This window comes from Pleurodeles waltl, chromosome 7 (assembly GCF_031143425.1).
Source record: "Pleurodeles waltl isolate 20211129_DDA chromosome 7, aPleWal1.hap1.20221129, whole genome shotgun sequence".
Classification (NCBI taxonomy): domain Eukaryota; kingdom Metazoa; phylum Chordata; class Amphibia; order Caudata; family Salamandridae; genus Pleurodeles; species Pleurodeles waltl.
In genome coordinates this window covers 1239308763-1239336034 of record NC_090446.1, presented here as the reverse complement: position 1 = coordinate 1239336034, position 27272 = coordinate 1239308763, and the positions used below count along the sequence as shown (strand labels likewise).

The following is a 27272-nucleotide window of genomic DNA, read 5'->3' as shown; positions in this document are numbered from 1 at the left end:
CAGAGCAGACAAACTCAGCCAAAAATGCCTAGCGGATTACAAATTGCATCTCCACCCAGAGGTGGTTCAATGTCTCTTTCAGCAGTAGAGAGAGCATTGGTTAGAGCTGTTTGCCTCTGCATAAAACGCGGAATGTCAGCAGTTTTGTGCTGTGAAATTTCAAAGGCGTCTCTCTCTAGGAGAGGCTTTTCACATCGGGTCGAACTTAGGCCTCCTGTAAACTTTTCTGCCCATACCACTCCTGCCGAGAGTTCTCAAGAAGATTAAGAATGACTAAGCCCAAGTCATTCTTGTGGATCCCGACTGGGCATGGACAGTCTGGTATCCCGAGCTATAGAGCATTTCCATTGATCCTCCGATGCCCTATTGGGAAGATCTCATGTCTCAGTGGCAGGGGAGATTTCTTCATCTGAACCTGTCCACTCTCCACATTCTTGAAAGGAGATTGAACAGGGACAGTTGACTCCTTTTGACCTTCCTCCTGATCTTGGTAGCCAGGCGGCCCTCCATCAAATTGGTATACGCCTGCAGTTGGAAGAAGTTTGTGGCGTGGTGTGCAGAAAAATCTGTTGATCACCTTTCTTCCCCTCTTTCTGAGGTTTTACTTTTCATTCTTTTTCTTGCCCATCAGGGCTCTGCTTTGGGCACTCCTAAGGGCTATTATCTGCCATGTATGCCTTCTTGCAGTTGCCTTATCAGCCCTCTTTGTTCAAGTCCCCTACATAGGTTTCTCAAAGGTCTTACTAATCTCTACCCTCCTTCCCCATTCATCATGCCCCAGTGGGAATTTAGTTCTATCCTTTCTGATGTATGCTCCTTTCTAGCCTTTCCACAATTGTCCCCTCAGACTTCTCACACTGAAAACAGCCTTCCTTGTGGCAATTACATCTGCCTGCAGAGTGTGTGAGCTGCAGGCCTTGTCATACAAGTCGTCTTACCTATCTACATATCCGCACAAACTGGTGCTTCACACGAGGGCCTCTTTTGTACTAAATGTGGCCACACTCTTTCATGCAGGCCAATCTATCGCCCTGCCTACATTTTACGCACCCCCATATCTTTTTAAGTAAGAGGAGAGACTCCACCGCCTGGATCCTAAAAGTGTTGGCATTCTACCTTGACCATACCTGTGAGTTCTGGGTGGATGACCAACTTTCCATCAAGTATGTAGGTGTGGAGAAAGGTTGGGCAGCACACAAAAAAAATCTGTCATTGGGCAATACTCGGCAAAAAGATCTGTTACGCACTGCCAAGAAGCAACCTCCTGATGGTTTGTGAGCCCGTTCCACCACAGCTAAAGCTGCGACCACTGCATTAGCATGTAGAGTTCTGGTCCTGGACATCTGCCAGGCAGCAACGTTGGCTTCTCTGCACATATTTACTAGACATTACAGTGTGGACAGCCAGGTCCAAATGGATGGGCACTTTGCCTGTTCGGTTCTACAGGACTTCCTCGTTTGAAATTGGTTCGCAGATCCACCTCCAGAGATGGTATTGCTTGGATATCTATTCAAAGGTAAGGAATCGACAGCTACAAGTCTCTATCAGATGGACAAGTTACTGACCTTTAGTAATGCCTTACCTTGTAGAGGATATATCTAGCTGCAGATTCCTTACCATCCCACTCATCCTCCCTGATGTGTGAATGTATTTCTAGAGACAGGGAAACCCTTTCAGGGCTGTAGTTTTGATACACCAGTGGTCAATGTTCTTCACGGCTCTGCACTTTTGATGTGTAAAGTTGTTAAAAGAAACTGATGCCAGTGGACCTGTGTGGTGCCTATAAACGCACCCCAACATCACGTCCGTCGTGAAATGATGCCGATGACGGACACAGAGGCGATCAACGCCACCTACTGGTGCAAATGGGTCCTGGTCAGATCTATTCTAACCCCTGGGGAGAATTCAAAGGTAAGAAATCTACAGCTAGATATTGTCTCTGCCAGATAAGGCGTTAACAAGGTAAGTAACTTGTACTTCAAAACCACCTCATAGGCAGGCTTGTAGAGGACATGAGTTGAGTGACATTATACATGTTCATATTTTCCAGGATCATGGCCTAAATAACCAGTTGTCTCAGCACAGCAGTCATTTTCTTACGATTTATACGATTTTTGACTTTTATATGTCCCATGAGGAAGAATGTAAGTTTAATCCCCTCATTTATTTCAGTGTTCCAGGCATTTTGTTTAGACTCCTACATGATGCAAATAATAATTGTTTCACAAAATGCATGACCATTTTCTTAGGTCTAAGGTTAGCCAAGGCTTTTGATATTACTAAAACTATATATATATTATGCACTTCCTTATGGAGTATTCAAGCCAGTGCTTTTTATCTGTTGGTTCATCGTTATGTCACTCACATTCTTCTGCCCACCATAGCATACAATACGGAGCAAGCAGTCTGGCAGTTTCAGCCATTTGGCTTGCTTCATTGTGAATAGGCATTCTGTTACTACACAAGGAGCAGATCCACACACAATGTAGTTCCCTTCTGTGTCAGCAGCTACTATGGCAATGTGTTTTTGATATCAAAAATACATTTTTGCCTTTAGCCAATTTTGTTTATGTTGGTGCAGGCGCCCAGCCATTGCTCCTACTATGACGTTTTACAAAATCATGACAAAAGCAAGAATTTATGAAACCAGAAGACTGTCTTCGCGCACCAAACCAGTTGTTTTTGTCATTGCTTGTTTAATTGCATTTGCCCCCCTCAAAGCTAGTTTGAAGCCACTATAGGCAGCTGCCTAATATCACCACTTTTAATTGCTTTAGAATAGCTTTATTGCCAGGGCGAATGGAGCACCTAGATAGTAAAACATAATTTTGTCTGAAACGCCAAAAATTGAAATCTGAAAATTGATAAAATATAATCCGTGTATATTAATTCAAACACTGTAATTTTGAGCTTTTCCTTCTAGCACACTAACAAAACAATGCAACAGAGTTATGGTGCCTAACTGAAAAGATGATGATGCCAAGGTTTCAATCAGTTTTGTCTGAATGGTGCCTTTAAGTCTTCATTTGATCTCTTGTAGGCTTGTTTGGTACACACTAATGAAACAATCCGTGTTCGATACTTCATGGATAAACTCCTGGAGAGACGCAGACCTGTTATGTTGGTTGGAAATGCTGGCACTGGAAAGTCAGTGCTTGTGGGAGACAAGCTAACATCTCTCGACCCTGATGAATACATGGTGAAGAACGTGCCATTTAATTATTACACCACATCAGCCATGCTTCAAGGTAAGCTGAATAGTGACTAATGTGATTCCTTTTTCTTTTAAATAAATACAATACTGTTGTCAAACTATTGTTAGCAAAAAATGACACTAAGGATACAATGTTATAATCTTTAAGCACAATTAAAAATAATAGTGCACTCACTTGTGCAATGTTGATGGGGTCTGCAGTTACAAAGTTCTTGGGTCTCCAGCCCCCCACAAAGGCAAGGTACATCACTTCATGGGTTAGGACGTATCACATTGTCTTCACATTGTTAGACCTGTCAGCCTTAGTGTGGTATTTTTTGCTGGTATTTGGACTCTATGCATTTTACCACTGCTGACCAGTGCTAAAGTGCTTGTGCTCTCTCCTCTAAACATGGTAATATTGGCTTATCCCGCAAGTGGTGTATTTAATTTTCTTTTAAGTCCCCAATAAAGTGGCAAGACCTGTGCCCAGGGCCTGTCAAACAAATGCTACTAGTGGGTCTGTAGCACTGATCGTGCCACCCACTTAAGTAGCACTTCAAACATGTCTCAGGCCTGCCATTGAAGCCTGCTTGTATACTGCTTTAAACTGCCTTTTCGACCAGGAAAAATAAACCTTTTTGCCAGGTCCAAACTTTCCTTTTTAATACATATAGGTCACCCTAGGGTAGGACCTAGACAGCCCCGAGGGCAGGGTGCCATGTATTTTCTAAAGTAGGACATCTACTTTCAAGGTTTTCATGCCTTGGTAGTGAGAAAGTCTTACATTCATTATTCTCTACTGTAAGGCCCATCTCTCCCGTAGGATAATATTGGAGTTGCCTTATTACATTTTATAAGTGAAATGTACAAATGGGAAGAGAAAACCAGTTCATGTTTGGTGTCTTTGGAATCCTAATTTAAAATCCTAACATTGATGAAGTCGCATTTTAAATTACGATTCTGAAAATGCCTGTTGATGAAAGTTGGCATTTTCTTGCCTTTGCCATTTGGTGCCTGCAGTCTGTCTCTGGTCACAAGTCTGGGTGTAGTTGGCAGTTAGGCTTTGTGTTTTCCTCCTAGAAAGCCATACCAAGTGGGTGCTTAGGTGTGACTGGATGGGCCATCAGTTGCAGAATGGGGGAGAGGGACGAGCTGGGCTCAGCCTCACTTACACCTGAATAAGCTGCGTGATATCCCTACCCAAAGAGCCCAATAACCCTGCATTGCCACTGCAGACAACTTGGGAGAGGAGGAAGTCTAGAAGCTTCTCCGATCTTCCAGAACTAGTGCACCACTGTATAAAATATGGACATCGGAAACCGCCACTTTAGTACACTTCTGGACCTGTGGATTCGGTGTCACAAGTAAGTACTGCTGTTCTGCTGAAGGACTGCCACTCTGCTGGACTCCTGTTTTGCTTTGCTGACCTCCTGACTGCTGCCGTCTTGCTTGGGTGAGAAGGAATGGACCTGCATCTCTTGAATGCAGAATGCAGAGTGATTCCTCAGCTAGTTGGCTGCCCTCCTGATCTGAAGCCTCATGGATATAGGCTTCCAGCAGCCTTGCATCTGCACCTAGACTCTGCCATGTGTGAATCTACCCTCCCAATTGGTACCGCCCCAGTCATGGACCCTTGGAAGTGGGCCTAAGGTGTTTTCCTAGCTTGTGGACCCAGCAGAACAGATGCATCACTGCTGCTGCTTGGATTGAACCCATTGCGAAGACTTGCATAGCCACTGCACCCCATATCGCCTATGGAACACCACTGTGTGATGCATCGTCAGTTCAGGCCCTATTATTACTTGTCAGTGGCAGCCTCAGCAATGACACCTGAGTCTTTATCGCAACCATGCAGCTCTTTGTAACCAATGCATCACCCCTACTGCGCCGCTTCCCTGGCGCTGGACTTTCAATTACAAGCCCCATCAACGGGATCCACAATGTCTATGCAAGAGGACCTCACACTGCAGCCTCACTGCATCTTGGAACCGAAATGTGCAGCGCATCTTCGACGCAGATCAACCCAATGCTTCAAAGCCAGGATTTAAGGTACTCTGTTTAGGGGACCTAACTGGGTCCCTGTAGCCGGCCAGTGCTTCATCGTGGTTGGTCTGAACTTGTGACCTTGTCCTGGTCCAGTGTGACCAGATATCAAAAATTTGCTCTTTACGCCTTTTGGCACAGTTTTCTCTAAACACTTTAAAATTCAACACATCTGGGTCTACTAATTGGATTTTTTTCATTTTGGTCTTCTGTTTTTCATTGAAACCTTCTGTGTTGCTTTAAATGTTTTGTAGGCTCCTTTTGTGGTTTGTTTTCACATTGTTACATTTGATGTTTTGCACAAATACTTCACTCATTGCCTTTAAGCTATGCCTGACAGCTCTGTGTCAGGATATCAGGGGGTAGAGCACAGGTCAGTTTGGGGTTTGCTTGTGTCTCAACCTGACAAGGATTGTGATTGCATTTTGACTAGGGCTTCCACCCCAGTGAACCTTGTTGTAACACACATCAAACAAGTTAGCATAACAACCACTTCAGATCATTCACATTGCACCCTGCACATTGTAGCAAAATATACAGCAAACCTGAACACAAAAAATCCAAATTGCACAAAACCCATTTACCCCTCTTTTGGGCCAGCACAGAACAGAAAGACTAGGTGACATAAAGTTACACATCAGATATATGCCTGACACTTCCATAGACCCCATAGTACATTTGTCTCTTCCAGGGCAGACCTTGACTCTTAGTCATGCCTCATGTAACCTCTGAGTTACTAAAGGAAAAGCTAGAATTGTTGGGCCACGAGGTAAGCAGTTACTATTCCAACTGGCCTCATCCCTGGAAAGATTATCTCCAAGGAGGGAGCCATCTGGGCAACATAGCGCCCTCAAGAATTCCAGTATATCAACACCCTTATTTGACTACAATGGGCAATCTAAAGTACCAAAGTTGGGGTCAGTGGGTGTCAAAATTCTGTTAGCAACCTCTCTGTTGTGGTGCCTCATGGGAAAAAGAGGGAACCAACATGTTTCAGCCCACTTTTAAAACCTCTTGAGCCTGACCCCTACCCTGTGTTGTTTACTCCATGACCATTTCTGGTCTTGATCTACTCCCTCCATGGTGAAGTGACTTATGTTGCCCACTTGCAAATGGCGATGGGCAACTCCTTCCACAGTGGAGTTACTAATGATGCCCTCCCGCAAATGGTAATGCTGTCTTTGCCAGGAGAAGCTTGGAGTGCCATTAATAGGAAGTAGATGCTGCTGGTTGTCTACAACCACTTATATGAAATGGCATCAGGAAAAGACCACATACCCTTCTACTTTGCCTACCTAGGTCTTCTTTCAGTTTGCTGCTTTAATCCAGGTACTTCCAACCTCTCATTGTTTGGGAGTCAAAGAAGCTTTAATGGTTTGTTTTGCTGGTACCATACTTGAGTTTAAAGTTAAATGCTGAGGTTGCCTTTTAATTTGGTGCAGGTTTTAAAAAGATCCTACTCTTTCTTCCCAACAGCCATGCCTTTATAGTGACAGCTTGCACCATGAATAGGATTGACTAATGTAATAGTCTATAGCTAGACTTGGCTGCCTATTTTATCACTAATCTGCAACATGTGTAGATTTTCGTTGGCAGAAGAATTGTTTAAAATCTGTGAAAAAGTGACCATGTGTTTTCTGCAACCTGATAAGTCTTGAATTGGCTGTCAGTGGAGCAAAATGTTTACTTTAAATGTCTTGTTATAGGAAAAAGGATTTTTTTAAGGGGAAGAAAAAGTAGAGCTTTTTTGATTATGCAGATGTATGCTCTAACTCACTCCCTTCGCTCTGAAAATTAGTTCTTCCTGTATGTCAGGCTAAAGAGAAGGTACAATGATGGAAGTTGTACCTTTCTACATTTATCCCTCAAACTGGAGAATAATATTCATTTGGAAATCAGAAGTATTGAGAACTGCAAGAAATTGGGTTGTTCTATGGGAAGGATGGAAGCCCCACCCATGTAGCAACCACAATTCTTGTCAGAGTGTACCACAGAAATCACTAAATTAACCTCTGCTTACCCCTCTAGTATCTTGGCACAAAGCTGCCATGCTTAACTTAGAGGCAATGTGTAAAGTATTTATGAAGCACTCAAACAGTAATAAGGTGAAAAACCAACACAAGAAAAATCCTGAAAAACTATACAAGAGTGACAAATGTCCAAGCAGTAGAACTCAAGATATTGAATTTTAAATCTCCTAGTAAAAATAGGTCCAAGAAGCAGAAAGTGCGAGTTTCAGACTGACCACGATGGAGGACAGGGTGGGCATAGGACCATGTTCAGCCCACTGAGAGTACATTGTGTTCTTGATGCGAGGTCTGCGTGGGATTGCTGTGCGTGATTTCTAGTTGCTTAGTATAATTTCCATGGAAGCTTTCACCTTTGCGGTGATTATGAGGCTTTTTGCTTAGTATCAAATTTAGCTGGCCAACAAGGCTTTACAGGGATTCACATTGCTTTGAACAGGTGCAACTTTCAGATGGGATCTGTATGGCATGTCCTTGCAAGGCTTTGCGTTAATCAGCGTCAGTTCCAATTAAGCCTTCTGTTCATAATTATGCAGATTTGCTAGGACCTGCGTCTCTTCATGCTGGATCCGATGGAACTTTCAGTTAGGCAGGGAGAAGCTCTCCTTGATGCCACACAAGGATCCAGGCTTTGGAGGGGGGCACCTCTTGGGGATCAAAATTCCCTCCAGCAGCGGCCAGCAGCTGGGCTGATACAGATCTATGCAGTTCCAGATGGTTCTGGTCAGCTGGGCAGTTGCAGAGCATGCATGTGGAAGCTTGTTTTGTCGTCCCTGTAGCTCAAACAAGAGGTCTGTCAACTGACACTTAGTCAATCTGGGTAGCCTGGACTTAAAGGAAGAAGTTCCAATCTTCCTTCTTCAGACAACATGGCAGTATTTTAAGCAGCAGAACAGCCCTTCTTCAGAATCTTCCACAGGCCCTGGAGTGTTCTGAAGAGTGGTTCTAAAGGTCCTCTTTTTATTCCTGGTGCCAGCATTTGTGAAGAGTAATTGCCTGAACTACCTCCAAAACTCATTCTGGTCAGTTCTTCCCCTTGTCCAGGCACCAAATGTCCAGGGTGACACAAGGCAGGTTCCTTTGTGTGTACTGTATGCAAAGCCATTTTACATGTAAGTGAATCTGGATACAGCCTCTCCCCAGCTATCCTGCTAAGATGGCCCATCCTAAATTGCAATTCTGAAAATGCCATTAGAAAGTTGGCATTTCCTCGTCCTAGCCATTTGGTGCCTGCTGCCTCTTAGATCACAGGTCTGGGGTGAGGGACAGCTGGGCTTTGTGTATTCCTTCTAGACAGTGACACACAACGGAAACCTGGGTGTGAGTTGATGGGTCATCTGTGACCTGGCGGGCCATCCTGGGCAGGATGTGAGGCAGGAGCTGGACACAGCCTCACTTGCACTTGCGTAGGCTGTGCCTTGTCCACACACAAAAGGCTGCATACACCTTTGTAGTGAGCTTGTAGACAGGGCATGTAGGGCAGGACATCTGTGCACTTCAAAGGCAAGTCTTTGAAGTCTCTCCCACGTCAAAGGCCCAAAAGGATATAATTGTTGGACCTCTGACACCAACACTTCAGTATACTTGTAAACCTGTGAAGACTCTGCCAGGAAGAAGGACTGCTGTGCTGCTGAAGGTCTAGCACTCTGCTGGACTGCTCTTTGCTGGACTTCTGCCTTACTGTGCTGACTTGTGCCTGCTGCCCTTTCGGGAGTGAGAAGGGCTGGACCTGAATCTCTCCAACTCAGAATCCAGAGTGACTCCAAGGCCTAGTTGACTGACCTCCTGATCTGAAGTCCCAGGGACAAAACAGACTTCAACCACCCTGCTCTTGCACCTCAACTCTGCCGTCTGTGAGTCTGTCCTGCCAAGTGGTGCCACCCCAGTCCTGGACCATTGGGAGTGGGCCTAAGGTGCTTGCTCCAGCAGAATCGATGCATCCTCTGCTGTGGGAGCAGAATCGACGCATTGCTGCTGCTGTGTGGAGAAACTTGATGCATCACCTCTACTACATGGGTCACAACCAGCACAACCCAAATCGCCTCTCTACCTCGCATCTTGAAACCAGTGCATTGTCTTTGGAACTGACACTGCAGCATGTTTTCTCGGCACCAGGTCCTTGCATCCCCATTTACAGCAGCCTCAACAATGACAATGAAACTGCATCACAATCTCTGTGTTCATCGGAAACAACGCATTGCCTCGTTTGCCCAATGCATCCTCAGCGTTAACACATCAGGGTCATGCACTGCAGCTTCAACGCATCTCGGAACCAACACGTCACCACTGTATCGTGGAGAACATCGACGCAACCCCTCTAATGCGTGGTTTGGATCCTATGGATCTTTCTGCTACCCAGATTTAAGGTACTCTGATTCAGTGGGTCCCTGTAGCCAACCTGCACTCCATTGTGGTCATCCTGAACTTTTGAGTTTGTCCCGGTCCTGTGTGAACAGATATTCCTGGTTGGTGCTTTTGACTTTTAAGTGCTATTTTACAGTTACATCTTTAACAAAATCACAACTCAAGCTCTACCTATTGGATTTTTGTCATTTTGGAATGTTTTATTTATTAGGAGCAGCCTGCTTCAGGTATCCTGACTTTCCTTCCAAAACAGTGGCTACGGTGTCATCAGCAACCTCCGTGGGAAGGATTTGTCTTCTCAAAAAATGATAAAGCTATTAGAAATGTAACCATTTTCCTTCAGGAAAATGACATGGGACTTCGAAAATTTTTCTAACTTTCTGACTTCCAGAGTTTCACGGAGACCAATCCACTTGGTGTATCTGACCCATCCTCCCACACGGCTGTCCTCGTGTTGCACCTAGCCTGAGCCACTGCAACCTATGACTATCATTGGTACTTTACTTTTTCTTCAAGCTTTTTCCACTTAAATGTTTAAAAAGTCATATATCATACTTTTCTTTATTGTATCACTATTTTGGTGTGGTTTTACTCAGTAAATGTTTCTCTACTTTCATAAATTGAAGAGGGATTTTTATTGTGTTGTTTTTTTAAAATATTTGTAACTGTTTTGATACTTCTAAATGCTTTACACATTATCTCTAAGTTACGCCTGCCTGCTGTGGGCCATAGCTAGCAGGGTCTGATCTCAGGTTTGAATTACTTAAACAACTAACCTCAGGGGTTAGTGACCTTATTACTTATGGTGAGCTACCATCCACTCTACTTCACTTTCTTACAAGCATACACTTGCCTGTTCTTCTTTATTCAAGCATGTTCCCTTGCCCATCTGTAGGGGACCTATATACTTAGGCCCATATTTATACTTTTGTAAGTTTGCGCTGATTTTGCATACAAAAACATCTCAAATGCGGTGCTAAAAAGTATAAATATGGTCCTTAATATGAAGACTGTGTGGGCGCTCAAACCCTGCACAGGCAGATCAACTCCCATCTTCCTGGCACCTCCTTTATGCAGACAGATAAGTCAACTTATGATCTCTTCTCCTGTCCATACATGAACACTACAATAATATGGACAGGAGGGATGGTTGTTTTATCCTCCCTGTCTTCCTGCCTATCTCACAACCCTGCACTCCAGTCCAGTTGTGGACGAGAGGTAAGCTGGTTCAGCTCTTGTGCACTGTTTCTTCTAGTGAGGCGATCCGGAGGGCAAAGCTTATTTGGGGAACATCAATGCTAGAGAGCCTTCCATCACACAAGCAGACCCAGGGGATCCCCTTGCTGGCTAACCAGTATCCTCCATTCCTTAGAAAAGGTGGTATGGAATGATACCAATGGCAGATTACTAAATAGTTTGTACCTTGATATTGCCTAATGGGGCTTTATTTTAAACACTTTGAGCCCAGTTCACAAAATCATTTTACACAACTAGGTTCCAGTTAGGTTATAAAAATATAATTTTAAAATGTTAAATTTAAATCATAGTTGATGCAAGGAGAATTGTCGTAGAATTGTTTCATTGGCACGCTCCTAAAATTACAGGTAGGATTGTGGGTGTTCTAGGAGGACTGCTGCACAAAATGAAGCAAGCACTGAGGAATCCCAAACTTTATGTGATTCACAATTTTTTTTAAGGTAGTTTACTTCAGTCAAATGAAGGAGTCAATGCCCTCCCAAAATGAACAAGGGTAGTGTTGCAAATGGGTTCTGCTCATTTAGAACACCCAGATTTTGTGCTTTTTGATCACCCAGTTTTGGACTTTTTCTGTGAGTCTCACTACATGTGCCCGCTTTTTAAGATAAGGCCACTGCAGCGCAGCAAGAGTATGGGCCACTTGGCTGTTTACACATGTGTACACACATGTGCACACATGTGAGCTGTGCATGTGGGACTACCATTGTGCGCAGCCCAATATCTGCTCACTGGTAGCCTAGCGCAGAGGAACACTGCAGCGTTAGGTATGCACCTAGGGTAGCCCTTATGATATTAGTGGGCTCTCATAGGTAAAGTCAGTATGGTCTGCTGTTTAGTCTGCAGTGACACTTTATTAAACAGATATGGGGAAATCTGCCTTAGAGTGCAGTTTGGCTCTACAAAGTCCGGCAAGATATTTCTCTGGCTCAGATCAGGATCAGAGCCCAGGCCTTTTGTCACCCTGCTGGCCCACATTAATTACCCTGCTACCCGGCAGAGGGAACAAAGACCACTCCGCACAAGAGGAATAATTAACAGCTCTTCCCTCAACTCCTCAGGAGAGAGGAATGGGGAAGAAAATCTGCATGTGTTAATTAGCTGTCACAATGTAGCAGGGCTGAGATAGCCTAAGCCCACTGAGAAAACAGGAGGAAAACCAGACAACTGGAGCCAACCCAGAAGGGGGTGGGTTTCTTTGGTATTTTGGTGGGAAAGACCCTGATAGCGATGTCAGCTAGGAGTGGAGCTGAGGCTCCCAAAGGAGATGTCACCAGTGACGTCTGGGTGGCACCATCTTGAACTGTCCCAGCATGTACCGGAGGTTTGGGAGAGAGGTGGAGAGTTGATGCAACACCCTAGGATTATCCAGGGGAGCCTAGCTTCTAGTACCCTCCAGCCCATTTAAAAAGTCTTGCACAGGGAGAGAGAATGTTTTTTACTGTGCTGGAACTGGACAGTAGCTACTGACACAGACAACTGAAAGGATAAGCCCACTAATGACCCAAAGGATTAGGAACTCTGGCCACAGTTGACCCCAGGCCCTGTTGGTTACTCCAAGAGACAGTGAGGCTGCCCCTTACACCACTTGAAGACCAGATGGGGGAAGATCTGGACTGCTGCACTCAAAGGAGGAGAAGAGCACCAGAGACACAGACCAAGAGGAAAGCTGGTGCAGGGAGCCAGGGGAACCAGCGCCTTGCAAAGTACACCACTTTTGAGGCCAGGAGGCTTGCTTCAATTTCTCCTGGTGAGTAGAGCTTGGCACCAGGAGTGAAATGTGCCCAGAAATGTCCAAATTAGCCCAACGGGGTGAATTGTATTGCCTTTTCAAGGGAGGTGACATTTGAACTCCAACACGAATCAGAGCATGTGGGGCTCTGCATCATTTTCCTAAAATTATCCCCAGGGTGGGCCAGGGCTTGACGCAAAGATGATCTTTTTATGTTACCGTGGGAGGGGTCATATATAGGGAATCCTCCCCAGTCTTCTTCCCACTCCCTGGGACCCCTATCTCCCTGGAGGTCAACACAGGAAGAAAACGGGGGAGTGCAGTCGTGCCCCCCAACCAAGAGAAGAGGGGCCCGTTTCACCATCTCCAGGCCCCTGATGCACAGCAGACTGAGAAAATGCCATCATGCCCCCCAACAAGAAGAAGAGGGGCCCAGGACTCTATTTCCAGGTTTCTAATGATGGTGAACCAGGGGAGCACTGTTGCACTTCTCCAGGCTGTGATGGGCCTGTCTCCTCCTCCCTGTGCTTGTGTCTGATACGAGCAGTGCAGCAGCCATGGAGAAAACACCCTGCCCACATTGAGCAGCCAGGGGAGAAGCACCATGCCAGTTCCTGATGCCAGCAAAATGGATGCAATCTTGGCAGGCAGCCAGAAGGGGGAGCCGTGGGCTGACTCTCCAAGCTACCACCTTGGAACAAGGTGTGGGGCCCAGGTGGGACCAGACACCTCCAACAAACAAAAAAGAAAAACAAAAAGAAACCATGCAACTTAAAGCCCAGGGAAGGTGGTATGTTTTTAGCTTATGGTGGCCCAAAACGGGCTGGGGCACCACTGTCGCGTAGGCTCTCATTATCCTAATGAGACTACTGGATTTTGAGCAACAAGATCGTCCACGATGTGGGGGACTGAGTCTGGCCCACGGTAGATGACGCTTGTCACTCCAAATCCGGGTTTTGCTCCGGCTAACGAGCAGTGCCTCATCTCTCCCAAATGGTAGAGACAATTGGGCAGCCGAGTGCATGACATCTCAGTACTTCTCAGGGAAGTCGTGGTCACTCAGTTCACAACTGGTTCTCTCATACACAGTGCAGTCTCATATATACATGACAATAGAAGCAGTATAAGGTTTAAAGATTGGTTTAATAAAACGACTGCATTTTGGATAACAAAGCATGAGCTGCAATAACCAGAACTATACAACACAGTAATATTAAAATAGTAACGATGAGAGTGAAGCACAAGAATAAGGCTATCATAGTGCCACTAGATTATTCTCTCTCAAGTTAAATTTCGAGCACAGCATGTTAAGCTCTAAGCCTGCCTTTCAGGTTCCCCCGGGAGGACATCAACCCTCATACCTGAGCAAAGGCCTGTGATCCGCATCAGCATCTGCAACGGGGCATTCAGCACACAGTTGTGGTTCCCTGGCTGGAATCTCCCTCTTGACGTGTACTAGGACTAGAAAATGTTTGTATAACTAACACGCAGATGTTCTAAGAAAATGTCCCTACGTAAGGATGTGTATTTTCTACGAATGCTGGAGACTAAACTTCTTCCACGTTTACCGGCAATGGTCCAGACTGTAGCCTTGACTGAAGCACAGGGCGATCAAGAATGCATTATTTGAGAACACAGTGCTGAACTAAGCTAAACAGTCTGACAGAAGAAATTAAAACAAGACCGTAGAAACTGGTTATTGTAAAATAACAGTGCAAGGTTTAATAAAATATATCTAGGGCAAAGTGCACAGCGGCCTAGTATATTAAACTAACGTGCATGGAGCTATACTTAAAATGGCTACACTACACCACCAAGGAGGCTGAAGGAGGCACAGCAGCCCCCTAGTGATTTTCTAACAAAGGATTGACTATATGTTTGCAGGCCAGAGTTTTCGAGCCCAAGACATTGTCAACATTATTTCAAGTACCCACAAGGCTGGAGCTTTTGCCCTTTATCTGGGAGTGCTACGCCATCTGGCATCTGGTTTATGGCTACATTTTATGTGGCTTGAAGGTGTATAAAAAAGGCAAAAACACATTATGTTTATTTGCAATGATTTATTATAACCTACACCCAAGCCAGTAGGCTTGCTATATTTGTTTTTGGGATGACCCTTGCAAATGTAGGAGCAGGGTTCTAATTTATTCTCAAAGGATTATGGATCTGGCCATATGTTACTTTACTTTACAGTGACATGTTTTAGTTCACGTGGTGATTCATCGCAATGAAAACAGACAGAGCTTTCTTTAACTCCAGTGCCCACTAATTTCTGCTGCCTTCCCGGAAATCCACGAACTGCTGTTTTGTGAGACATTTATAGTACTTTGGATGAGCTCCTTGAACATTAACAAAGCAGTGCCTGACAACTTGATCCACATCTGAGCATGCACTTGCAAAAAGGCATACAATCCTTCAAAGCAGCACAAACTGAAGGTTCTGAACTTGTGCTCTTACGTTTATTTTTGTGCCAAATACATTTGGTGATATGATGCCACTGTTGATGTCACGGGATCACTGAAAAAAAAATATTCTTTCTCTTTACAAAATGGCTACCTTTTAAGTCCATTGTTCTTTATGGTAATAACTTTGTATGTGTTTTAATTATATAAAAAAGCAATGTCCCATCCAGTTCCCTGCAAACCCATTAGTAAGTCTAGCACCACAATACCTTCTGAGATCACTGTTCCGCTTCTTAACTGCTCATTGATTTATTCACTCAGCATGCTCTTAAGCATTATACAATTACTAGATGTTGGTTTGTAGTAAGAAGTCATTGCCTGGGCACCGAAACATAATATTTATGATGTATTCAATACAGCCTAAGATGCTGTGTCCTTTGATTAATTGAACAATTCCCATATATATGAATCTACAGTTGAAAACGAATTTAAATAGTTAGTTTTACTCTATATATGGGGCCAAATGTATATATTATATTACGTGTATATGTGTGCACTATTACCCTCTAGGGTATCCTGTGGTGAGCATTTAGCAGGAGTGTGTATCTAGCCTGGTCTAGGATAGGGTGATTATTTGAACAGCCAGGTCTTTAGCATCTTGCACAATAAAAGAGAGGAAGAGGCTCGGATGTGAAGTGGGAGGTCTGTCCATGCTTTAAGAGTGATATGAGAGAAGGCCCACCCTCCAGATCTAGTTCTAGTTCGGTGCATATGTGGAATGTGTATGAGTAGGAGTCCCACGAAGTTGTCCAGTTGATTGATGGAATGAGATGCAGCTGTCCAGGTAGGTGAGGCCTAAGTTGTGTGGTGCCTTGAATGTGTGCGTGAGGAGGTTGTATGGGACATATTTGTATATGGGGAGCCAGAGGAGCTCCCTGAGGTGTACTGTGGTGTGTGTTCTGTTCTGCGTGGGAGGTTGAGAATGTGTCTGGCTGATGAGTTCTGGATGGTTTGAAGCCTTGTAGTGGGTTGCTTGGTGATATCAGCGTTCATGATGTTACATAGTTCAGCTTACTGTGACAAGGTTGTGAGTTAATGTTTTTTTGGTGTTGCCTGGGAGCCATTTAAAGATCTTCCTCAGAATCTTTGGGGTGTTGCACCAGGATACAGTAATGGCATTGACTTGTGTGGTCCTTTCCAGCTTGCTGTACATGATGATCCTCAGGTTCCTGGCATGGGTGTGGGTCTTAGTTCAGCCAGCTGCCAATTGGAGTCCATTGGTGAGGTGTTCTTGCCAAAGACCACTTCCTCTGTGTTGAGGATGATAGAGCTGGCTACTTTTTAATTTATGGTTTGGCCAGCCCCACCAAACTTGTACTTCACCTGCCTGTTTTAGAGTTGGGGGAAGTGGCAGGTGCGGCCTCATCTGGCTCTGGCATCAGAAATGTCGATCAATGACCTGTCCACCAGCTGGTTCTTGATAAATGCACCTTAGAAGGCTGCCCTATTTACAGCATTCCTTTTTATGTTTTCCCTGTTCTGGGTCGGTCTGGTGGTCCTGAACAGGAAACGATCCAAAGAAAAAAAAAACAGTGCATCAGGGCCATTTCTTCTGTTTTTTATAAACAAATCCCCTCGTGAAATAGACCTGAAATATCCATGTGCAAGTGAAGAGCTGAAAACCTATACTATACCCTGTCACTGACATTTGCAATCAGCAAATGGCTGATAAATGTTGGCTGATCAATATGAAAACGATGCAAATCATAACCGTCACCTCAGGATGACTGACCCTGTGCCACTCTTTCTGTATATTTAATGCAAGTTCTTCCTGTGCCATTTTGCGGATGGATGGCAGCCTCTTACTTGATGAGTTATGGATAAATGATTTGGAAGTATGAGATGTTTAGTCACATATGTTAACCAGGTAGTCATACAATCTTAAGATCAATGATAACCATGGGTCTATTGGTTAGAAATGGTGTAAAAGTTGAGTTACAGACTTAGAAATATCTTGTACACGTGTGGTGGTTTATGTAATCTGTTATTTATGTTTGTATATTGCAAAATGTTATAGAATGTTTTATTTTATGCTTTCTTTGCAAAGTCTCCATAGTGGTTAGCGCTGTGTCCAACTTATAATGCTCTCTGAAATGCTAAAATGTAATTTGTTGTATTTGTATGTTGGTTTATAACAGATGATGGTCTACTTGGTTATTTGATAGCTCAGTATCCAACATTTTCTCTCTAATGTATTCCCCCACTTTAAGTTAACAAGAGAGTAATAGTTTATATATTTTTTTACAATGCATTTTGGAGGCTAGTGCTTTTAGGTTGACTGGATACATTATACATGTGCCATGTCTAATGTAGTTTATTAGATGTTTGTATGTGCTATGTTAGTGGAACTTGCTGTTGCTCATTATAATGTTTGTGCATGGTTTATTTTGGTGACAAGTGCTGTTGAGAACACTGGGACAGTTTACTACATGGTATCTGCTGTGCTGGATGGATGAAACATGTTGCGTCTAATATGTTTTGTGTGATGTTGAGCTCTCCTAATGGAACAATGCAAACCTTTTCAGGTTGATGCACTAAGCATTACATTTAAATATTGCTCATCAATACAATATGATGCATTTGATTGAGGCTGTTAATACCAATGAATTTAGTCTTCAAGTTATTTTGTATGCTAAAAGCCCTTTATTTTTCACAAACATAGACAGGCTTTTAGGGGCAAGTTAAATTTGTTTTGTCATGTGTGGGTAATGACCTTGAGTCCTGCACTTTCTTAAATGATATAAGTAGAACATCTGACTCTTCTGAATGGTGGGAAGAAAAGGTGTTCAAGAGGATGATGTACAATTGTCACTGCAAACTTTCGAAAGCGTAACAACCCACATAATTAGATAAAAAGTGATGTTATGAATTACCATGATTATGTGTGCTGAGCACATTTTATAGGTAAGATATTCATTCAAGGACATAACATGCAAAGTTTAAGAAGCTTGCAGAAATCTATTTGTCTTTTTAATTGATTATGAACATAGTACGATCAAGCCAGATTCAGTGTAGAATTTAGGTGCAAAAACAGCATGTGAATGAACTAATAAGTAAATACTGATAGTTACTCTGGTTTTATGCTCATTGAAGCACCATTATTAGTGGCAGAAATGTGCAAGCAAGTTCAACCATGATGTGATTTACAAGAAACAACTCTGGTCTCACTATGTGGGTTCCAATGAGATTCCTAAGCAATCATGGGTGAACTCCAGCCCTAGTATACCTAGAATCTAGAAACTGACCCTACTACTGTTGATGTAGTTGTTGTGTTATAAAATCTTCAACTGTTGCTGGTGCTGCCTCTGCAGTGTGTGTTATGGAGACCTACAGTACTGTCTAGGATTTGCCTGGTATGTGTGAGTGAGAGAGGTTTGTATTACTTCTACATGCTATGTGTGATGGAAGCTAGCACTGCTAGTGAGTAATCGGTTGCTCTTTTAGCTATGAGTGATGCTGTGCTGCTGTCTGTGCTTTACACATTTTATTTGTTACAATTTGATAATAATTCAGTTGTGAAATCTCCCATGGCTCTTGATTTGACTTTTTTTTTTTTTTGTAAATATCAACTTAGGGCCTGATTACGATCTTGGGGGATGGAATACTCCGTCACAAACGTGATGGATATCCGACCTGTCGTATTATAAGTTCCTTAGGATATAATGTACTTGTAATACAGTGGACGGGATATCTGTCACTTTGTGATGGAGTATCCCAACCGCCAAGATCGTAATCGGGCTCTTGGTCTTTAATAGAGGACACGGCCTGACTTCTAAGTATGCTTCAAACCCCGCACCTTTGCATTGTTACTTAAAAACAGTACTCCCATGTAGAGCAGGTACATTTCTGTCAGGCAAAAATCCCGAGACTGAGGGGAAAACAAGATGACTTTAGGTTGAAAACATCAATTTCTTTGGCTATTCCTCCCTCTAACAACTAAAATTTGGAAAACTATCAGCATTTTGCCCCAGGTAAATACTAATTGGGTTAGTATTGACATTTCCTTGGAGGAAGGTTGCTATCCGGTAAAACCCAAATACATGTAAAGAGGGCATTAATATGAGGAATGTAAGCACTGCTGGGAGAGCTGAGCCTAGCCTGCTCTGAAATACAAAATTACATTTAGAACATTGACTAATCACACTGACCTCACAGGTACTAAGCACAAGAAGGCTCCGACCACTAGAGCTTGCAGCTCCCAAAATGGTGTTGCGGTATGGAGCACAGTATTCACTAGAAGTACTCAAAATTCCTTAGTTAAATGAAAATGTCCTGAAATTAGACATTTTGGGTGAAATGTGGTTCGCTGGTATCACTAGCAGCTTTGTCATCCAAAAAACTGTGCAAAGGTGCATAATTCAAGTTTAAAAAAAAATATTTGCCAATTTTGCATGTGTAACTTCTGTTAGCGTAAACTTACAAGGGTACGCAAATAGGTCGATGAACCTTTTGACTCGCAATTAAGAGGTTCTTACCATAGCTCCAGTACATAATCAATAATCAATACATAATAATCAATAATCATTAGTAATCAATAAAATCAATAAGCAATGGCGTCAGTAATAGTCACGCACCATGACCTTTCACCTTTAGTAAAAGTTTATAATGTTTATTTCCCTATATTAACAATGCTAAAGTCATTTAGATTAATCTCAAAATCAGATGAAACACACACAGAAACAACACTGGTTGTCCAAAGTGGCGAAAGAAACGTAATCTAATCAAAGTTTGAACAACAACACATTCTAAAGTTATGGTGCAAATCAATAGCAAAGTCAGCTGCGTCAATGTGATAACATACATGAAGTTCAGCAAATAAATTTGTCAAACATTAGTCCCTGTTATCATAAGTTATTAGTGAGAATCCTTAACTAACATTATATTAGCATCAGCATGTTGGACTTCATGCAAAACAATTTAGTAACACAAATTTGGAAAATCATCTAACTATCATAGAGCCATTGACAAAACAGCGCAGTTGGTACCTAGAAAGAAAAAACAAACATGAATAATAATCACAGTTTAGGATATACCTATCCTCAGTGTGGATCAGCAAAGCAGAATCAGTCTTCATGCTCAGGACATCAGTCGATCAGCAAGGCATCAGGTTTCAGCATCAGAATTTAAAAAGGAAAAGTATTTTTAAGCATTAAAGTTAAGCACGTCTCTTGTCAGGACGCATAAGAAAATAGTTACCTCTTGGTCAGGAAAAATGGGCAAGTAATCACTGTCTGTCTCAGAATGAACGCCTTCTCTCTGTGCAGTGTCGTTAAGTCAAGGTTACCTAACCTACCCCCAAATCCCTATTGGTCAGTTAATCGTATGTTCAAACTCTGTCCAATAAAACTAATATCCCAAATCCATGAATTCTAATATTACTCCGTTCACATATCTTTCATTAGTACGTCTTGCGATGTCCTCATTATCCGGCTTGTCACGTAAGAATATTGTTGCAGCTTCTACTCTAGTCAATATCTTCATTGTTATTGTCCTGGGAAAGTCAGTCTCACACACATTACACATAAAACGTTGCATTAGCAAGAACATCATCTCCTAACAGTCAGCTTACACGAGAAGCTTCCGTTATAAGCACATTCAAACAATATACTAGAAATTCACAGTTTAATTTTCTCTGGTCAGCTATTTTATTAAACGCTAAGAAATACAGCTTTTACATGAGGCCTGGCAAGTAGGCCAAGACACTCACTAAGTTAAGGCCTACAATTAATAAAGCTAATGCTTACTTTATAACCCTTAATACGGCATTAGTCTAACATACATTCAACATTTCATATTATTTAATCATTGATTAGTACACTTCGTTAACATTGGTGGCCATTTTTCGTGATCACATTTTCAAATGCTTGCATTATTTTTCTACGTTATTATATTTTCTAAACTTATTATTCAAAATACATAAACACTCATTAATAATTGTTATTAAAACACCTGTGCTAGCATTTACATTTTCCCTGGGTCTGGTATTTACTTGGGCAATGTGTGTTTATTGGGACCCTATGGCAACTGACCAATATTTGCTGGATTCATCGAGCCTGCCTTGTCCTAAGGAACCAATGCCTTGCACACCGATACAGCATCACCTTCCCTACAATGAAAAGGAACTCACGCCTCACCTCCCCTGCCTAGCAGTAAGAAACCAACGCCTCACCTCCCCATTAGCAGTAAGGAACCAATGCCTCACCAGCGCTGCCTCACCTGCCTGACTCCATGCAACTTTTTTATTTTTTTTAATCGTTTTCCGAGGTGTACTGTACCGAGGGCACGTGCACGACTCCTTGACTGGCGCACACTCCCTCATGAATGATGTCAGACTGTTGGGAACGTCTCAGTCAAGATGCCTTGATACCCCTAGTTGGAGCTATTGTGTTTCTAAGTGCTTTACTAAGATTCAATCTTTGTAATTTTGTATCTTTACTTGAGTATGTTGGAATTTTGTTGATTTGGTCTTGTTTTACTCAGATAAATATTGGCCACTTTTGTGGTGTGGAGTACTTTTGTGATGTTTTCACTGTGTTACTGTGTGCGTGTTGAAATACTTTACACATTGCCTCTGAGATAAGCCTGGCTGCTTGTGCCAAGCTACCAAGGGGAGAGCAGGGGTTGTCTTAGCTGTGTGACTCTCTAACCCTGACTAGAGTGAGGGTCCTCACTTGGACAGGGTCAAACCACTGCCAACTAGAGATCCCATTTATAACAGTCTGGTAACCTGAGCTGTTGAGCACGTCCATCAATCCTTTGATCAGACTGCCTCTTTGGGAGGAACGTCTGTCACAGCAGCAGGGAAGGTTCCTTCACTTAAACATGTCTACCTTCTTGTGTAGATTTTGAGCAGCAACACTTGACAGCTTTTGACCTTACTCCTTAAGTCTTTAACATAATCTTTGCAGCGAGGTGTCCCTCCACCAAAACAGTATACACCTGTCCTTTGAAGAAATGTGTGGCATGGTGCACAGACAAGTCTGTTTGAACTGCTTTCTGCCCCTATCTCTGAGGTCCTATTGTTCATTCTTTCCCTTGCCAAGCAAGACTCTGCTTTGGGCACTCTTTGATATTTGTCTGCTTTCTCTGCTTTTTTGCGGTTGCCTGATCAACCTTCATTGTTTAGTCTCAGATTGTACATAGGTTCCTCAAAGGTCTTACACATCTCTTTGCTTCATCCCCATTCATTCTCCCCCAATGGGATCCGAATTTGGTTCTGACTTTTTTGATGTATGCTCCATTTGAGTCCCTTGCCACAACTGCGCTCTCAGGCTTCTCACATTGAAAACAGCCTTCTTTGTGGCAGTGAGAGGGCTCAAGGCATTGTCATCTAAGCTGCCCTTCCTTTCCATCTATCCTGACAATGTGTGATTTTCTGCCAAAAGTGGTCATGCCTTTCCATGTAGGCCAATCCACCACCTTACCTACTTTTTACACACCCTCACATGCTCCCAAGGAAGAGAGGCTTCACCGTCTTGGCCCAAAAAGAGCATTGGCATTCTACCTTGATTTTACAAAAAAGTTCCGGGTGGATGACCAACTCTTTGTTGAGTATGTGGGTGCGAAGAAAGGTCAGGCAGTACAGAAGCAGACCATCTCCAGATGGGTCCTACTCTGCATTAGTATCTGGTACACACTGGTCAAAAAGCAAGTCCCAGAGGGTTTGTGCGCTCATTCTACCTGAGCTAACGCTGCAAAAATTGTGTTAGCATACAGAGTTCCATTCCTGGACATCTGTCAGATGGCAACATGGGCATCTCTGCATCCGTTTACCAAACTCTACTGCGTGGACAGTCAGGTTCGTAGAGACGGGCACTTTGCCCATTCAGTCCTGCAGGACTTTCTTGTTTGAAATTGGTTTGCAAACCCACCTCTGAAGATGTTATTGTTTGGATATCTATTCAAAGGTAAGGAATCTGCAGCTATAGCATATTGCTTCATCTTTTAAAAACAATGTGAAATTTTGTGAGTCCCCAGCTTTTCCACTAAAGTTGAAATGTTGATTTGTTTCATTTTTGTTTGTGACTTAAATAAAATATTGTATAGTCTGTGTATTTGTGTCTGTATTTTTGTATGATTTTTAAAATTTTGAAGAGCAATTCAAAGCAATTGCTTAGGTGGTAGTATGCGACTTCCAGTAGTAATCCAGTGAGTGTCCACAGAGGACAAATGTAAGGAACTGCTAATGTAGTAAATTCTGCAACCAGAGTACTACATAAATTCCCTGCCCCTCACCACTGTCCATTGTTTTATCCAAAAAGTATACATGAAAGGTGAACAAAAGCTGCACAATCTAGATTCCAATCAATTCTAAAAATTCAAGCTAACTTTCCCAAAATAAACCTATATTATTAAAAATACGTAACAGGTATATAGTGGTCCTACATTGGTATCTCTGGGTTTTTGTGAGATTTCCAACCAATCTGCTACTTGACCTGTAGTTTAACTCACCATCTGTGGGTGGTGGGCCTGTTTCTGGAGCAAGGTCTGCCTGGATATACATATATATAGTATTGCTATATAGTGATTTTCAATTCTGTAAGCTTGTATTAGAAATTTGAATGATAAATTATTTCAAGAAATGGGAGTGCAAATGTTGTTTTTACTAAACTGATAACGGTACATTTGACTTTTTTCTGTCTTGAACGCAGTCTTTTTTGTCATAAAATATAACTTCAATAGCTCAATTTGGTTTCCTGAACTCTACATAAGTTTACAGTCTTGCAATCAGAAGATGATAGAAGGATTAGGAATGTTACTCTGACTGTTACATCTTATATTCTGTTTATAAAACAGCTATACTTGAGAAGCCATTGGAGAAGAAGTCTGGTAGAAATTATGGCCCTCCTGGCACAAAGAAGCTAATTTACTTCATTGATGATATGAACATGCCAGAAGTGGATACATATGGGACAGTACAGCCTCACACTCTTATCAGGCAGCACATGGACTATGGCCATTGGTAAGTGATGTATTAATAAATGCAACTATTCATCGTGCACTACCAATATTAGGTGCACACAGATGATCTGAGTTGATATTATAAACAAATATGATAAATTAAACATACCCATCTTTGAGGCTCATTTCTGTTGCCATTGTGTGAATATTTAAAAATTCAGAGATTAATACACATCTACCATAAATGTATATGCAAAGACATACACAATGTCTTCTCTCTAGCTGCACAGATGAAACAGTTAGTGGATCTTCCATCTTCAAAGCATTTATGTACTATAAGCCGTAAACCATTTAGCTCAATATCTAACAAGTGTAGCAGCTATGAAAACCCAGCAGTAGTGGGGGAAACACATAAAATAGTTGCTCCTTTTTTACGTTTAACTCTGTTTTATTTAGCATAAGATATACGTACCATCGCTTACAGCTCAATGTTGGAACCATGGCTCTCACCGTTTCTTCCTCTCTTATAGCTTCCCACTTCACATGCTTAATTTCTATGGAGGAAGGTGAGATGCGTTTTACAGTGTTTATGGTACCAACCTTTCCTTTGATTTTTTACAGAAACTATTGTAGGAATTCTTCAGGTGTAATTGCTCCAGAGCCCACTGGCACACCGCTGTCAATGTCATCTGCTTCATCAGGAGCCGAGAAGTCTTTGCTTTGTCCGCTTTGGGGACCTTACTTATAGCGTGTCTTTAATAGAAGTCTTTCTGCAGGTTCTATTTGTAGCCATGGTTGATGGTGGGGGGTGTTTCCTTCAAGACCAGAACTGCATCCGCTTGCCTAATACAGTTAAATATGACTTGATCGGGGTGACTCCCTGTGGGTATGCTTTCTCGCTATCAATGTGAGGCCACTCTACAACCCCTGTTCTAAATGCCATTTGGGGGTCACTGGTTATGCCAAATATTCTATGAAGTCCCTGCTCTAAGTTGTAAAGGTTGGACCTGTTGCAGCTACTCATGTTGCTTTGTTTCTTGTAGCACCTAAGTGCACTCACCAGGAGGTGACTCTTTCACAATGGGAATTACATCCATTATTTGTTTGTGTGCTCTGTGAGGTTGAAGTTTCTTCCCAGCATCAGGGATCCAGAGTCACACAGTATCAGACAAGCACTGTTGTTTTTCGTGAACGTACCTTAAAACACCTATTGAGGTTTAGGCAGGGGGATGGTGCTCTTGCTGGTGGTCAGGTCTTTCAGTGCTGTAATCAGGGGGTCACACCGGGGTCCCCGGGATCCCACAACTCTTCCTTTCTTAGCTCTATCCCTTATGATGCCCAATCCCTCAGTCTCTATGCATTACCTCTGGGCCCAGTGACCATCTCAGTGTGTCCTTTGTCTGCTACCCCCTCACCATGGTGTTTCTTAGTCACGTAGTATCAACCACTGTGGTGCCCCTTATCAACGGCTGATCTAGGGGTCTCGATACCTATGGCATCCAGCTATCCTGCACAGTCTTTGACTGTACATTGAGGCTATTCAGATCAATCCAAGATACCAGCCACTTTTGGTGGCCCAGCGGCTGTTCGTCTCTTTTGTCGTTTTCAGTATAGGGCCCTGTGGCACCATGTCCTTGGTTCCAATTTGAGATCTGTACTCACAGTGTGTCCTTCTGTCCCTAGGCTCTCACACTCTGCTGCCTTGTCAGGCACTTTCTGGATCAGGGCCTTGGTTGAATGGTGGTTGTCTGCAATCTCCTATCCCTATTCTGGTTTGGCTGCTCGGGTGGGGGCTATCCATGATACGAGGCAATATACGGCGCTCCTGTGCAGCACCTCACTCATTGGTCTCAACCCAAAGTTCTCACCTACAATCGATCTTTCATCAGTCTCTGCTGGGTGTCTTTTGCTCCAAGACCAAAACAAGATGTTGGGTGTTAGTGCCCTCTAATCACTGGTTGAGCTTAGTCATATCAGTGAATGGAAGGGTTTTCAACTGCTACTTTCATCGCAGGTGCATACCGGGGCTCCAATGCGGCACCAGTTGAGGATAAAACTGCCAGCGATAGGCGGCTGTTGAAAGCTAATGTAAGCAGGGGCAGAGTGAGGCCACACGTCCCATTTTATTCTCCTGCTTGCCAGACCACCCTCCTCTTTTAAATGTCTTTTAAATGTTCACTGCCATGCGTGAGGCTTTTACCTCTCTCACACAACTCTTCGCCATCTTAAATAACGTTATGAAACCCAGTTGTCTATCCAGCAGAATGCTGGGTCCCCAAACTTATAGGGATGCCTTAGCTATTCAATTCTCTCATAAAATACATAGGATGTTAGAAATGTGCAAACTTCCTGTCAAAGTCTTATTTAGCATATTTCTAATGACATGGCGGAGTCTTGCTGTTCCTCTTCACTGCTTACAATACAATGGATCCCCCTTTATTGGTGCGAAAAAGAGCCAACATCAGTGTAACAAAGGCACCTAATTAAATTGGTTCCAATCATTTTTAGAGAGATATATTTAATACATTTACCTACTGCCTTTCCATCCAAGAGTATAATGGTACAACACAGGCTTTATCAATGCACTTCCTTGTTGCCTATCATGTTCACCGTATGTGTACATGCGCACCACCTCTCTCAGGTTATGAGGTTATTGGCTACAGGACGTTGTTGAATGTTAATGATAAACTGCTCATTATCCAGCTGAACAGACTGCCTACTCCATAATAGAATTAAGATGGTTTTCAATGTCAATCAGCAGTAACTTCTTCAAATTGAATGTGAAACTGAGCTTCTGGCAAAAAGCCGTCATGAACCTTGTGGGCTCCCAGCATGAGTTCACCCCCTGTTCCAATGAAGAAAGTGAAATCTTTTGGGTTCTTTCTGGATCAACACCTAGATCAAGGCTGCATACTGTCTCTGCTTAAACATTCTCAACTTTTTGAGAAAGTTGTTCCTTTTATCCCACAGCACATACATGCCATGGATGTATCATGCATGCCTTTACAACACGGTCTCAACAATGACCACATCTTTTCCAACACAAGCCTTTACAACGCTGTAAAAGCATGTTTTGTAAAGGAACATGCTTGGTAGATTCTCCCCCGCCTTGCCTCCTTACACCTGATACCATACTCCACCCCACCCAAGCCCTTCAAACTACCCCTTCCACCCTGAGCCCTTCCACCCCCAAGCCCTAAAAGTAACCCTACCCTGTCCTAAAAACTACCCTAACCTCCTTCCCCACCCTGTACCCTAAAACCTACACTGCACTGTCCTAAAAACTACCCCAA

General features: G+C 42.9%; 1 protein-coding gene across 1 annotated transcript in view; it reads left to right on the top strand.

Moving 5' to 3' along the window:
- Positions 1 to 27272, top strand: part of DNAH9 (dynein axonemal heavy chain 9) — a 975671-nt gene that overhangs the window by 389533 nt on the left and 558866 nt on the right. Inside the window, exons 38-39 of the mRNA XM_069200368.1 lie at positions 3041 to 3248; positions 23875 to 24040. Coding sequence (XP_069056469.1) covers positions 3041 to 3248; positions 23875 to 24040 — 374 coding nt within the window. The remainder of the gene's footprint in view (positions 1 to 3040; positions 3249 to 23874; positions 24041 to 27272) is intronic.